The sequence below is a fragment of the Sarcophilus harrisii genome, chromosome 3 (assembly GCF_902635505.1).
Source record: "Sarcophilus harrisii chromosome 3, mSarHar1.11, whole genome shotgun sequence".
Lineage (NCBI taxonomy): Eukaryota > Metazoa > Chordata > Mammalia > Dasyuromorphia > Dasyuridae > Sarcophilus > Sarcophilus harrisii.
The window spans coordinates 560,226,097-560,241,520 of record NC_045428.1 but is presented as its reverse complement, the minus strand read 5'-3'; the positions used below and the strand labels follow the sequence as shown (position 1 = coordinate 560,241,520).

Below are 15,424 nucleotides of genomic sequence, written 5' to 3'. Positions count from 1 at the left end.
TCCAAGGAGTCTGCATTCTAATGTATGTTCCAGGTCTGCCCCATGGGACCTTAGGCAATTTCCTTGCCTTCCCTCAAGCCTCAGTTTCTTTTTCTGTGAAATGGGAATAATAATTCTTGTACCAGCTGCTTTTCTGACCAATATAATTACATGCTTACACTCACACATCCAATTCTATTCATTCATTTCTATTTGGATGATTCTCATGTCTTTTCTTCCCTAGGCTGCCCTTCTGGGACCTTCAAGGCCAACCAAGGAGACGAAGGATGCACTCACTGCCCCATCAACAGCCGCACTACTTCAGAAGGAGCCACTAACTGTGTTTGCCGCAACGGGTACTACCGAGCTGACTTGGACCCGCTGGAGATGCCATGCACCAGTACGTTGGCGGGGGTACATTTAGAGGGCATATTCCTGCCTGAGCTCACCCTGGGGGGAAATCTCCTTGTGAAGCAGATGCCACCTGAGACCAATCATTCATTCACATACGTCCTGAAATATTTTTTGCCTTACATTCATTTTTCTTAAGAAGTAGGAGTCGAATCATTGATGGAAGAGTGATAACCTTTTCTTTGAGACATGAAAGTAATTTCTGAGTGGAAAAGGTCCCTTGTCGGGGGCTCGTGCACATGAATGCATCGTGTAGCCACAATCAAAGCTTATTCAAGTTCCAAAGGATTTTAGAACAGAGAATTGGAGAGATTAGGGAACAATGTAGTACAGGTTGGCTGGAACAGACTGTGGGAAGGGGAATGATGTCTGGAAAGCTAGACTGGGGTCCTGGAGAGCCTAGAGTTCCAAACTCTGGATTTAGTGTTTTGTCCAGAAAGCAACATAGAACCCTAGAAGCTTTCTAAACAGGGGACTTCTAACAATCCATGTCCTCCCAGTTCGGACATTCTTTACTGTATTTTGTTCTATGGATTTCCCTCTCCCTCAACAAAGGAAGAAACTGTTTTGTAATTGTTAATCAGCTTAAGTGAGCTCATCTCTATATCTCAGTAGGATCTTCCCTCCAGCTTTTTTAGGCAAACAGGCCCAGAAATTTTGCCTCTGGCTCATGATCTCAGCCACATTCTAAGATTGATTCTCCCATTCCCCAATGTACATTGAACTTACTGGCTGGCAGGTACCATATCCCAAGGGAGAGAACCCTGCCTGAACCGATGTTGTCAGTCCCATCCCTGCTGGGATTTCTAACAATTAGATGATGAAGTAGATAGAACATTAAGTCTGGAGTCAGGAAAACCTGAATTCAAATCCAACCTCAGACTTTTAATAGCTGTGTGAGTGTAGACAAGTCCCTTCTGTCTAATTCAGTTTCTTCAACTGTAAAATCAAACTAGTAACAGCATCTATCTCATAGAGAGAATCAAATGAAAAGATATTCGTGAAGCATTTAATATCGTACCTGGTACATAGTAGGCATTTCCCTTTCTCACAATGGGAGCTGCCTCTCAGTTTTAGCCCTTCTTAGAGAACTACATGAAGAATGTGTCCAAAATGACTTTCTGTGTTGATTATCCAAGTACTGCTTGGATACAATTGGAAACAAAGATGCCCAGACTCAATCTGGAAGGGATAGCTTCTTTGAGGAGGGGGTTTTCAGTAATGTCACTTCCTTACCGCTTTCTCTTAAAACTCAGCCACTCCTCAGAGGGCTCATACATCAAGCATTTAGCATAAATTATTTTGTCCAATTACTTTCCTTTGAAAAATAAAGTGGGAAGGGCATCATTCATTCATTCAAATCAATCAACAGGGATTCATTAAGTGCTTATCATCTTCCAGGCACTGTTGCTTAGTACTTTGGGCCAAAACAGCCTCTGCCCTTGAGGACTTTACATTCAATTGCAGAAACTACATGTAAATAAATAGGCAAATATTAGACAGAAGGTGGTCAAATTTACCTACATCCAGGGCCCTCTGCTAGGTGCTAGTGCAAGCTTGATACCTCCTATGCCTTCCCATCTTGCACCTTTATTATCTATTGTCTTTCTGACATCTATCTCTCGAGAATCTACCCAATGCCCTTTTGCCCTTTTCTACAAAAGCAATACCCACTTAGCATTTTGGCTCTCCATTGTTCCTGGCTATCTGAACAGCCTCCACCCTGTTCTGGTCATCCATGTCCCCAGTAATGCCCTTTATACCACTTGATTACAAACCATTGTTGGCAAAAAAAACCACTTGTCTGCATCTTCCCACCAAGTGCCTCTCCGTTGTGCTTCAAAATATTTGTCATTTCAGTTCAAGCATGAAGGTTGCTGAAGCATGAGAGAACATGAACTCTCCATGTTAAAGTTTGTTGATTGAGGAGAGGAAAGCTAGACAGGGTCTGATGTGAACTCTATGTTGGGGGGAAAGCAGCTTATTTCTTTTTTTTTTTTTCCTTTTCTTTTTTTAAATAACTTTTTATTGACAGAACCCATGCCAGGGTAATTTTTTACAACATTATCCCTTGCACTCACTTCTGTTGTGACTTTTCCCCTCCCTCCCTCCACCCCCTCCCCCAGATGGCAAGCAGTCCTATACATGTTAAATAGGTTACAGTAAATCTAGGATACAATATACGTGTGCAGAACCGAACAGTTCTCTTGTTGCTCAGGGAGAATTGGATTTAGAAAGTATAAATAACCCGGGAAGAAGAACAAAAATGCAAGCAGTTTACATTCATTTCCTAGTGTTCTTTCTTTGGGTGTAGCTGCTTCTGTCCATCCTTGATCAATTGAAACTGAGCTAGATCTTCTCTTTGTCGAAGAAATCCACTTCCATCAGAATACATCCTCATGCAGTATCTTTGTTGAGGTATATAATGATCTCCTGGTTCTGCTCATTTCACTCAGCATCAGTTCATGTAAGTCTCGCCAATCCTCTCTGTATTCATCCTGCTGGTCATTTCTTACAGAACAATAATATTCCCTAACATTCATATACCACAATTTACTCAACCATTCTCCAGTTGATGGGCATCCATTCATTTTCTAGGAAAGCAGCTTATTTCAAAGGGCTTTGAAAAAAGTTAGAGAAGAACCCATGATCTAAAATTCTATAGGAGAAATCGTCCCAGGAGAGATGAAAGTCTCAAGATGCAAAGAGAAATAAATTTGATAAGCAGGAATGGAAAGCATTCATTCAAGAGACCAACTTCTTTTTAGAGGCATCTTGTTCAGTCACGATCAGTTCTCCATGATCCCATTTTGGGGATTTTCTTGGCAAAAATACTGGAGTGGTTTGTCATTTCCTCCTCCAGCTTCTTTTACAGATGAGAAAACTGAGACAAACAGGGTTAAGTGACTCATCCAGGGTCACGCAGCTAGTAAGTCTGAGGTCAGATTTAAACCTATGAAGATGAGTCTTCCTGATTCCAAGCCCAATTCTTTGATTATTGTACCACCTAGCTGTCCTAGGAGGCATCTCAAGGTACTTAATGGCCAACTTAGACTTTTCAGTGACATAAGGAGAATATGGGAGCAAGCACGAATAGAAGATGAATTCAAAAGCATACTCCTAAGGAGAATATTAAGAGAATTGAAGCTTAGAATGAATGAGAAGAGGCTGAGAGGAAAGGTTAGAGCCAACAAAAACATTTGGTCCTTTTCTAGACATAATAAGAGAAAGTAGAAGCTCAGAGAAGAGAGAAGGCCCACTGGGACAAGGAAATTAGATGACAGAGGGAAGGTGGAACTCCTCAACTCTTAATCATTCTCTTATTTCCTCTGCCAAAGATAATCCTTGGCCTGAAAAGAGCAAGAAAAGCTGATGATATTTGTGCAAATGCACAGTGAATTAGGAAGAGAATAGGGGAGCATTTGGCTGCTTTTGATGACTTCAGGTGGCCACACCTGGTGAAGTTGCAGTCCATGGTGCTGAAGGAACTGAACTATTATGAAGTACCCTTAATGATCTTTGGAAAAATAAGAGGTGCTTGGAAGCTAGAAAAGGGCTAGTATTTTCTTGATTTTTTGAAAAAAGGGCAAAAATGGACTTTGAAAATATTATTCTCTCAGAACTAGATAAATCAAACCACACCATAAATAAAAAAGAAGTTAAGAAGGTAAGTTGAATTCTAGAAAAATTAGGTATGGTTAGATCTTTGGAGAAAATTGAATGGAGACAGAAAGGAATATACTTTTTTCTCAGCAGTACATGGAACCTATACAAAAATTGACCATGTATTAGGGCAAAAACTCAAAATCAAATACAAAAAGGCAGAAATCGTAAATGCATTTTTTCCAGATCATGATGTAATAAAAATTACATGCAATAAAAACCCCCAGGGGAAAATAAATCATAAATTAATTGGAAACAAAATTCTAGGACATAGAAGGGAATGAATGGATAAGAGGGTGGCTAGTAACCATCTAGAAAAGAAGTGATGCAAAGAGACAGCAGGCCCTTCTTAGAGCAAGTCATGCCAAATAAATAAACTTTATTTTTTGTTGTTACATTGACTAGATAAGTAGATGGGGCAATGCTGTTGGATCCAGCTTTTAAAAAAGCATTCAGCAGTGTCACTCATGATATTCTTGTGGATCCAGTGAAAAGATGTAGGCTGCACAACGTGACTTTTCAGAGATCTTCACATCACAGTATTTGTTATAGATAGCATCTCCAGAAGGGTATTAATATTAAAGATGGCTTTTGTCATAAGGAACAGCTTGGGCCCATTGAAAGTAGAGCATGGTTTCCCAAATTCAATCTAGAAAGATGTCTTTCCTCCATTCAGTTTTGGCCATAGCTCTTGGCCATCTGTAGGGTTTATCCAAAATAGATAATCTTGATGAACTTAAATGGAGTACCTTTCCAACTTCAGGTCAAAATCTAGGTAAAATGTGTTCTTCATCCAGTTGGTTTTTCCAATATGGATGACCAGACTGATTTCCTTTTGAGTGACCATGGATCTCCTAGCAAAATCTAGTATTCCCAAGAAATCATGTCATCATGTCATCCACAAACAAAGACTATGTGCAAAACATGGGGTCAAGAGGAAATTTTTTGTCTATTTGGAAATTCCCCATGACATATATATATTGCTGTTCACTCTTTGTGACATGCAAGGCCCTTCCACCCTCCTCTTATCTTCTGAAGTCTGTTCAAGCTCATGTCCCATGACACTATCTCTGCCATCTCCTTTTCCTTTTTCCTTCAATCTTTCCTAACATCAGAGTCTTTTCCAATGAGTCTCTTTATTTCATTATGTGGCCAAAGTATTTAATCTTCAACATCAGTATTTGCCCTTCCAGTGAATAACCTGAATTAATTTAAGTATTGACTACTTTGATCTACTTTGCTGTTCAAGATATATGCAAAACATATAATCATGTTTATACAAAGAAAAGGAGAGAAGAGGTCACTCCTATATAGCTAGTTGACACAGTAGCTAGAGCCCTAGAACTGAAATCAAGAAGACTTTAATTCAAATCCTATCTCAGATATTTACTAGCTTTGTGGCTTTGGGCAAGTTGACTTCTGCCTGCTTCAGTTATTCCATTTATAAAATGGGCACAATAATGATAGCATCTACATCTCAGAGCTGGTGTGAAGACCAAGTAAGAGAGTACATTTAAAGGATTTTGCACTCCTAAAAGTTCTGTATAATGGTAGCTAATGTTATTGTTAGTGAGGGGGTGGGATGCTTAGAGAAAGCTTCATGGAGAAGGTAATCTTGGAACTGGCCCTTAAAGGATGAGTAAGATGCCGACTTTGAGAAAAGAGAGAGGGAGGAAGGAAAGCATTCCAGATATGAGTCAAAAGTTTGGTGGTGGGGCAGAAAATTCAAGATAGAAAGGGAAGAGGCTGCTTAAAGCTTTTCTTGGTATTGAATAGGTCCTTGGGAATGAACTGAGAACAGATAGTAGCACCTCTCAGTAGAATTTAATTCCACAATTATTGAACACTTACTAGGTACAAGACACTGTGCTAGATGTTGTATATACAAGGAGAAGAATGGAACATTCCTTGCTCTGGAGAAATTGATGTTCTTGAGGGGAAAGAGGGATAGATAAGTAAATATGAATTCTCAACAAAGTGCTTTCAAGCAGGAGACAACACTAATAAATGGGGACATGTTAGTCAGTCAGTGAGCATTTATTAAGTGCCTACTGCATAAGCAGCACCAAACTGTACCTTGAATGAAACTGGGGATTCTAAGAAGTGGAGGTATATTTCACACATGAAAAGCTATTTATACAAAAGTCTGGAGGTGGGAGATGAAATGCCATATGCAAGAAATAATTAGTTAGCAGGTCACTTTGACTTGAATAGAAAATAAATAAAAAGGAGTAGTAAGAAACAAGACTAGAAAGATATTAGAAAGAATAATAATTGTAAAAAGCAGACTAGGGATTTGGTATTTTACCCTAGAGGCAATAGGGAGCCTCAGAAGGTTTTAGGGTAGGGAAGCAATCTGTCAGATCCATGTTTGAAGGTTTACACAGTGCTCTGTTTATATCAAGTCAACACAGTTGACACCGTAAGGCTGTTCTGTAGTAGAATAGGAATAGTGGAATAAATGGTCTCCTACCAACCACTAACCAATCCCTTTGTTTATCTCCAGCCATCCCCTCTGCGCCACAGGCTGTCATCTCCAGCATCAATGAGACTTCACTCATGCTAGAGTGGACGCCGCCCCGGGACTCGGGTGGCAGAGAGGACCTGGTTTACAACATCATCTGCAAAAGCTGCGGCTCAGGCCGGGGAGCCTGCACCCGCTGCGGGGACAACGTGCAGTTTGCCCCACGTCAGCTGGGTCTGACGGAGCCAAGGATCTATATCAGCGACCTCCTGGCCCACACCCAGTACACCTTCGAGATCCAGGCAGTGAATGGAGTCACTGACCAGAGTCCCTTCTCACCCCAGTTTGCTTCCATCAATATTACCACCAATCAGGCAGGTAAGAAATTGTAACCCAGTTAAGATTCATCAGCATGTTTGGAATGGTCAATTCTTAGACTATTTTCTCAATTAGGTGTCAGGATACCCGAGCCCAGATCCAGGACCTATTGGGGCCCTTATAAACAAGACGCTTAATTTCCCTAAGCTTCAGTTTCCACATCTGAAAAATGAACACAGTGATGCTTTTGCCTACCTCTCAGGGCTGCTATGAGGGAATCTTAAAATATAAATGAAAAATTTCATAACATATGTTGTGATACATATTAGGATACATTTGAAATATAATGCTACATATTAGGATATATTGTATATTATACATATTACATATTAGGATTAAATTTTATTTATACATTTATATTATGTATATTTATGCATTACTACTCATCAAATGAGTACCTACTGTATGCTGTGCCAGAAGCACCTACTGTATGCTTGTGTAGAAAGGGCACCCGAACTGTGCTTCCAGTGAAACCAGAGCTCCTGAAAGATGGAGATGAGAAGGAAGTACATTTTAGACATGGAGAATCATGTGTACAAAGGCCTGGAGGTGGGAAATGGAATGCATATTCAAAAAAAATGGTAGTTCACAGGCCACTTTGACTTGAGTAGAAAGTATATAAAAGGATTTCTATTCGATGTATTTCTTGCCTTCTCAAGGAGTGGGAAATAGGGATTTGGAACTCAAAATTCTTTAAATGAAGGGTGGAAAAAAATTTTATGTAATTGAGAAATATTTAACAAGATAAATAAAACTTTAAATCAAAGAAAGCACATACAGGGAACTAATAGGAAACACTCCTTCTACAAATGAGTTCCCTCTAATGAAGGAGAAAAAATTAAAAAAAAAAAAAAACCAACAGGAACCAGATGCATATAAGTAGCAGCATTCCACACCCATAGTCTCCCACCCTTTTTACCAAAAGGCGAGACCTTTAGGACCAAGACTAGGCATTGCAATAACTCAGCATTTAGTTTCATTTTAGCGTCCTTTTCATATATACATAATTATAGTCATGATGAGGCAGTTAAGTGTACTCTCCAAACACTATCTATCTATCAACTGAGCCAGAGAAGGAAAAGGCGAACAACTCAAGTGTCTTTGTCAAGAAAACCCCAATTGAGGTCATGAAGAATTGACATGACTGAAATTACTGAACAACAGTGATGATGAAGTCATTTCTATCCTTCTTAAAACATTGGTTTTCTCATCTCTAAAATGGACAAGGGCAGGTGAATTAGATTGCCTCTCAGAACCACTCTAGCTCTCAATCCTATGGAAAATGTAGAAGAGAAATCTTTGTTTGGCTCTTTATGATTAAGAGGTGTTGATCTTTTTTTTTATTGCAATGAAATAAAATTTGCCTGTCTTTGACCCATGGGCCTCAATTCACAAGATCATATGATCTCATGCTACAAGAAAATTTCCCTTGAGTGGAATCTTGGTACAATGGAACAAACACTGGCCTTAGAGTCAGAGACCTTCCTTAGGCACATAGAACTTCTGTGACCTTGAACTTCACTTAAACTTTTTGGGCTTTAGTTTTCTCATCTATTTAAAAAAAAAAAAAAAAAAAAAAAAAAAAAGGACTTGACATCTTCTCAGGTCCTATTCTACTCCAGATCTAGGATTCTAGAAAGTTGATAGCAAAATGTCTTGGAAGTCAAGAAGTTCCTGTCCAGGTTCAGATGCTTAATCTCTGTGTGACCTTGACCAATTCCCTTAACTATTATTTTAGCTTCTTTCTCTGTTAAGTGGAGATAATAGCAGGATATTTATATGTATCTATTGCCTGGTATGTATATGTGGACATCTTGCCTTTCCCTTTCCATTGTCTGGGACATATATATAGTCATTTTGCCTTTCTCCCATGTTGCCTGGGTATATATATATATATATATATATATATATATATATATATATGGATATCTTGCCTTTCTCCCATGTTATCTGAGATTTGTATGTGTGTATGTGTGTGTGTGTGTGTATATATATATATATATATATATATATATATATAATCATCTTGCCTTTCTCCATGTTGCCTTGGTATATATATGGGCATCCTGCCTTTCTCCCATGTTATCTGTGTGTGTGTGTGTGTGTGTGTGTGTATGTATGTATGTGTGTGTGTATGTGTATATATATATATATATATAGTCATCTTGCCTTTCTCCCATGTTTCCTGGGATGTATACATGGATAACTTGCCTTTCCCCTACATTGTCTGGGATGTATATATAGACATCTTGCCTTTCCCCCATGTTGCCTGGGATGTATATATGGACATCTTGCTTTTCTCCCATATTGTCACACTGTTCAATAGAATGCAGGTTTCTTAGGTCAGGGATTCTTTCATTTTTCTGTCTTTGGATTTCCAGTGCCTGGGTTGCTATAGTCAAAAAAAGGGAAAGAAGTCAGAGTAAACCACCTGTGGGACCCTCATTATGCCAGGAGAAACTAAGCTAGTCCTTGTTGGATGGACTCCTGTCCCATGGTCACTTAGGAGAAAACATAGCCAAGAGTCAGAGTCCCACAAGACTGGCTGGAAGTAGTCTGTATTATTGGATAGAACTCCTGAACCATTGAGATCCCTAAGATTCATTTCAATATTCACAGTACCTAACATAGTGACTGATAGGCGCAGAGTAGGTGCTTAATAAACGTTTATTGATTGATTTGTGTGAATAGAGTGTGAATCTCACATATCAGCATGGGGATCAGGCCTGCTTGTGTGAATGTATGAAGGAGTATGAAGGACTGAACATCACAGAGTGAGGCTGAACAGAACGAAGCCATTCTATTTTGGGTCCAAGGCTGATTAGAGACGAGGGGGAGCTGACAGTTTTCCACAAACTTAGTTGTAAACTGTTGGCTAAGCTGTCTAATTTAGCACTGATTTCGCACCTCGCAATTAAGAAACTCGTTGCTCCATTAGTACCTCAGCTGTGACTTTGCCAGCTTGGCAGCCACCGAGCCTGGGCCACAGGCCGGGCAGCCTCCTCCCTCCCTCTACCTGCAGCTTCTGCCTTCCCCTGGGGAGCACATCCAGGCTGGGAGCTCCAGGAGCACCTTCCCTCCCTAGGGTCTCACACTTCCGTCGCCTGGGGGACAACGCTCTGTTTATTAGCACTAAGCAGGCCCTGCCTGCTGGAGGATGCCCTCTTAAGTGGAGGCCTGGGAATCCTTGCATTGCTTTTCACTCATGGGGGAGTCCAGGCTAGCCATGGATTCTCTCAGTTCAGTATTACAGACAAGAGGGAGACAGGGGAAAAATGCAGCAACCAAAGATTGGGGAGGGAAAATTGGCTCCCTAGGAGCGAATGCCTGTGTCCTCTCCCTGCCTGAACAAAAAAGGCCATAGATTAACTGTTCCACTTTTTGAAAATCTTTCCTATCCATTTTCTTATTTGAACCTTGCAAAAGCCCAGGAAAGATTATTCTTCCAATTTTACAGAAAAGAAAACTGAGACACTTGTCTGCCATCTCAAGTTAAGAGGTAGAGCCATTATTCAAACGCAGACTTTCAGATTCAAGGGCTAATCAGATATAGGGTGGAAAAAATTTTAGAGATCATTCTAGAATAGCTCCTTCATTTTCCAAGTAAGGTCATATGATTCACTAGCTTCACATATGTCATAAATGGTAGAACCAGCACAAAATGCAATTTGAAAGATTTCAGCTTCAACACCAATAAAAAGTAGTATAGGAGAGTCTTAGAAGCAAGGATGTTAAAGTTTGGAGAGTACTAAGAACACAGGATGCCAGAGCTGGGAGGGCCCTTAGAACCCAGGATGCCAGAACTGGGAGGGCCCTTAGAATTCAGGATATCAGAGCTGGGAGGGCCCTTAGAACCCAGAGGGTCAGAGCTGGGAGGGCCCTTAGAACCCAGGATGCCAGAACTGGGAGGGCCCTTAGAACCAGGATGTCAGAGCTTGGAGGGCCCTTAGAACCCGGGATGTCAGAGCTGGGAGGGCCCTTAGAACCTGGGATGCCAGAACTGGGAGGGCTCTTAGAACCCGGGATGCCAGAACTGGGAGGGCCCTTAGAACCAGGATGTCAGAGCTTGGAGGGCCCTTAGAACCCGGGATGTCAGAGCTGGGAGGGCCCTTAGAACCTGGGATGCCAGAACTGGGAGGGCTCTTAGAACCCGGGATGCCAGAACTGGGAGGGCCCTTAGAACCCAGAGAGTCAGAGCTGGGAGCACCCTTAGAACCCAGAGGGTCAGATCTGGAAGAGCCCCTAGAACACATGAGCCTTAGAGCCCCAATAGCCTTAGAGCACAAAATGTCAGAACTAGAAGGTGCCTTAGAACATTAAAAAAATAGAATATTGACCTGAGAAATCAGGTCAATTTAGAATGTCACTTCTAAAAGGGCCCTACATATTATTTAATCACGTACCCTTTGTTACAGATGGGGAATTTAAATCGCCCAAATGATGGCCATGGATTAGAACCCAGACCTCCAGCTGCCCAAACCAATACATCTCCCTCCTCAGCCCACCGTGCTGTAGCCCTTACATGTGTTTATCCCTTTTAACTGTTCAAAGCACTCTCTAATTTGTGGTCATATTTGATCCTCTCAACAACCATGTAGGGCAGAAACATGGATACTCAATATGGGAAAATGGAGCAGACTGTGGGGATGCTTGGTCTTTCTACCACCTATGGCTGTTGTAAAGATCAAATGGGGCAGTGGACGGGAAAGGGCTTTGAAAAGCACAAAAGACTTGGGGAAGAAGAAGTGGGGAAGCTCAGTAAAGGAGAGAGGTTCGAAGGGAGCTTTGTATGCACATACTATGGCCATCAAGAGAACCACCATCACCATCATTACCCAGCTCGTCTGCTTTCTAGCTCTGTGGCAGTAGGCAAGGTGTTTCACTTCTCAGTCAATCACATCTGAAGCAGCTGCTATGTGCCAACCACTGAGCTTCTGGGATACAAAAAGAGGCAAAGGACATTCTCTTAAGGCACTTATAATGGGAATGACAATAAGCGTATTTATTACAAACAAGCTATAAATAGGAAGTTAATAGCAGAGAGAAGGCACTAGAATTAAGAGGGCTTGGGAAAGGCTTCCTATAGAAGGTGAGATTTTAGTTGGGACTTAAAGGAAGCCAGGGAGGTGAGTAATTAAAGCAAAAAAGGGAGAGCCGTCCAGCTACAGAGGACAATCAGGGAAAAAAAATGCTCAGAGCTGAGAGGCAGAATGGCTTGTTTATGGGACAGCCAGGAGGCCAGGACAGTACTGCCTAAGGTTCATTCCAACTTTTATATTTTGTGTTCGAAAATTCCTATATTCTAAGGGCTCTCATAGCTCTGACATCCTGTGTTCTAAGGGATCTCTCAGCTCTGACATTCTCTGTTTTAAGGATCCTCCAAGCTCTGACATTTTGTATTCTAAAGTACTCTCTTCCCCCAGTTTCTAACATTCTATGTTCTTATTTTTATTAAAGCTTTTTATTTTCAAAACATATGCATGAGTAATTTTTCAATGTTGATCCTTGCACAGCATTGGGTTCCATATTTTCTCCTCCTTCCCCCTATGCCCTCCTCTAGATAGACATAAGCCAGTATATGTCATACATGTTAAAATGTTAAATCCAATATATGTAAATGTATTTATACAATTCTCTTGCTGCACAAGAAAGATCAGATCAAAAAGGAAAGAAAATGAATAAGAAAACAAAATGCAAATCAACAACAAAAAGAGTGAGAATGTTACGTTATGATCCACAATCAGCTCCTACAGTCCTCTCTCTGGATATAGATAGCTCTCAGTCATCTCATCGTTGGAAAGACTCACACCCATCAGAATCGATCATCATATAATATTGTCGTTGCTGTGTACAATGATCTTCTATGTTCTAAGGTTCATAATTCAGCTCTGGGATTCTACCTTAGATTTTATTAATTAGCTACTCAAATGTAGTGCTGTGTTAGGAAGCATGTTTGTATCATATGAACCATCTAGCAGTGAGGATAAAATTGTTCTCAGTTGTTCAAAAATCAGGAAGTCCCATTGACATTCTGAAGGTCCCGGGAGCATAAAATTATAGGTTCAGAGCTGCGTCCTCTCCCTTCATCTTCAAGACAAAGGAGCTTAACCCTAGAGAAAAGTGACTTCCCCAGCATCACACAGCTCAAAGGGGCCTGAGGGAGAATTTGACCAGGTTTTCCATTATAGGTGAAGAGACTCCCCCTGACTTCTGTTCAAAGTCTTGTATTTATGGTTAGAAAGAATTTTAAGTTGGTCCTGGAGATACATGGTTTGAATGAGTGAAAAATTTCTTAAATACTTATTATGTGCAAAGCACTGTGCTAGGATACAAATGGGGGGGGGGGGGGGAGATATTCCTTGTGCTAAAAGAGCTCCCATTCTAATAGAGAAGAACAGGAGATTTTAGCTGGAAGTCAGAAAGGTTTCATGGACCGTTGGGTTATTAGCAAAGCAGACAATAATGCTTTTATGTTTATGTCATTTATGTTAATGTCATTTCCATTGATTCAGTCATCTCCTTCTCTGACATGGAACTATTTGAGAGGACAGGGAATATAACTGCCTTTTCTGGATCTTCAGTGGCTGTACCCATAAGCCCCGCTGGGGGTGTTACTAGGCTGCATCTCCACAGCGATGGTGGCTGTGGACACTAGGCGGGAGATATTGCTGTTCCCAACGTTCTTGGTCTGGTCTCAGAGATGAGACTAGGTCTTTTCTGACTAGCCCAAGTGCATGCTGATCTCTGCTTTCTTCGAAATCCCCACTTGTCCACATCATGTAACAACAATATGGATCCAAAACAAGGACACCTTTTTCCCCATGCCCAGTCTCTCCAAAACTGGAGGGTGTCTCCTCAAATTGCTGCTACTTTATAGTATTTTGGGTATATTTTCCTTTCCAGGGAGATGGCATTTTAAAGGGGCAGCCTCTGTTCAAAACCATGAAGCCTTACCTCATCTTGGCCTCTAGTTGTTCAGCTGGGCTGTCTAGCCTTCCATCTGGACTGAGAGAATGGGAGAGACTTCAAGTCTGCCCTTATAATATTCAGAGATTCTACTGTGGGCCTGGGCCCAAAGTAGGCACCCAAGTCCTGGAGCTGGGAGGCAGGGAGGCTAGTTCTTTTTTGGCTTTGTAGATATGGCTATGACTGGCATGTCATAAGTTTTTAGTAAGCCCTCACTGAATTGAGTCAAAAAATCAGTGTAAATATGAAAGGGATCTTGGAATGGAGAATACTAGAACACAGAATGTGGGATCTAGAAAGTCTTAGAATATAGAAAGGTCATAGTTGGGACAGGCCTTAGAACATGAGTTTCAGGATTGGAAGGAACCTTAGGACCCAGGAGGTCAGAGCTGGGAGGGCCCTTAGAACCCAGGAGGTCAGAGCTGGGAGGGCCCTTAGAACCCAGGAGGTCAGAGCTGGGAGGGCCCTTAGAACCCGGGAGGTCAGAGCTGGGAGGGCCCTTAGAACCCGGGAGGTCAGAGCTGGGAGGGCCCTTAGAACCCGGGAGGTCAGACCTGAGAGGGCCCTTAGAACCCGGGAGGTCAGAGCTGGGAGGGCCCTTAGGATAAATAAGCTGTTAAAGGTGATAAAAACGGCACCTAAAGTCCGGTCCTCTCATTTTATAGAAGAAACCGAATCCCAGGGAGTCCACTATAATGGACACCAGTTCCTCATTTCATAGATGTAGAAATTGAGTCCCCAAAATGTAGTGACTTGGTGAGAGGCCACCCAGTTAATTAATGACTAAGCAAGTGAGATTTCCCCTGGGAGGCTTCAGAGCCTCACACAGGGCAGTCAGGCCGGCCGGCCACCTGTCCTTGCTGAGCAGGCCTCTGGGGTGGCCATCACTTTCCCTCCCGTTCCCTCCGCCGGGCTGCCCCCTGGAGCCAGAAGGCTTGGCCCTTCCTCACCACAAGCCGCTTTTTGTGTGTTCTCCCCAGAGTCCTATCTCTGTGTAAAGGTCAAGGGGCACAGCTGACCTTACTCCCCTTGCCAGTGAGGCATGCTGGTAATTGAAAATGCCAGAATTCCCCACTGACTGGCTTATGAGGGAAGCTGCTCCCAGGCCCGAAACCTGACACCCTAAAGAAGGCAGGCGGGGAAGGGGGGCAGCCGAGGAGCAGGCCGAGACCTGGGGGGAGTGAGCCTGCTGGAGATTTCCCAGCTGTTTTCTTTTTCCCCACTGTTAATCTCTTTGGATTTCAGGGAAGTGGCCGTCAGCATTCGGGGGAGGTCTCTCTCCACCTTGATCCTTTCTCCCACAAATGTCGGTTCCCTGCCAGGGCTGGGGTTATGGGGCTTACTGTGATCAGAGCCCAGGGGGGAGGTGGGGCCACCGTGATTGTGCCGAGACCCCAAGGGGACGCAGACAGGCAGGCCCAGAGCCTTGGAGGCCGCTCGGGTCACGGCCTGCTGGTAGCAAGTGGAGCCGAAGCTGGGGAGGGAGGCAGTGTCCTCGGGGCCTCGGCAGTGGTCAGGGGCTGGTCGGGCCCGGAAGGAAGCACAGGCTCATCCTTCTTCAGC

The 15,424-nt window shown here is 42.4% G+C and overlaps 1 protein-coding gene across 2 annotated transcripts in view; it reads left to right on the top strand.

Annotated features, from left to right (window-relative positions):
• EPHB2 (EPH receptor B2) overlaps window positions 1-15,424 on the top strand; it is a 263,109-nt gene that overhangs the window by 194,511 nt on the left and 53,174 nt on the right. For both annotated transcript variants that reach the window (XM_031962640.1, XM_031962639.1), the window contains exons 4-5: window positions 224-379; window positions 6,560-6,895. In XM_031962640.1, coding sequence (XP_031818500.1) covers window positions 224-379; window positions 6,560-6,895 — 492 coding nt within the window. The remainder of the gene's footprint in view (window positions 1-223; window positions 380-6,559; window positions 6,896-15,424) is intronic.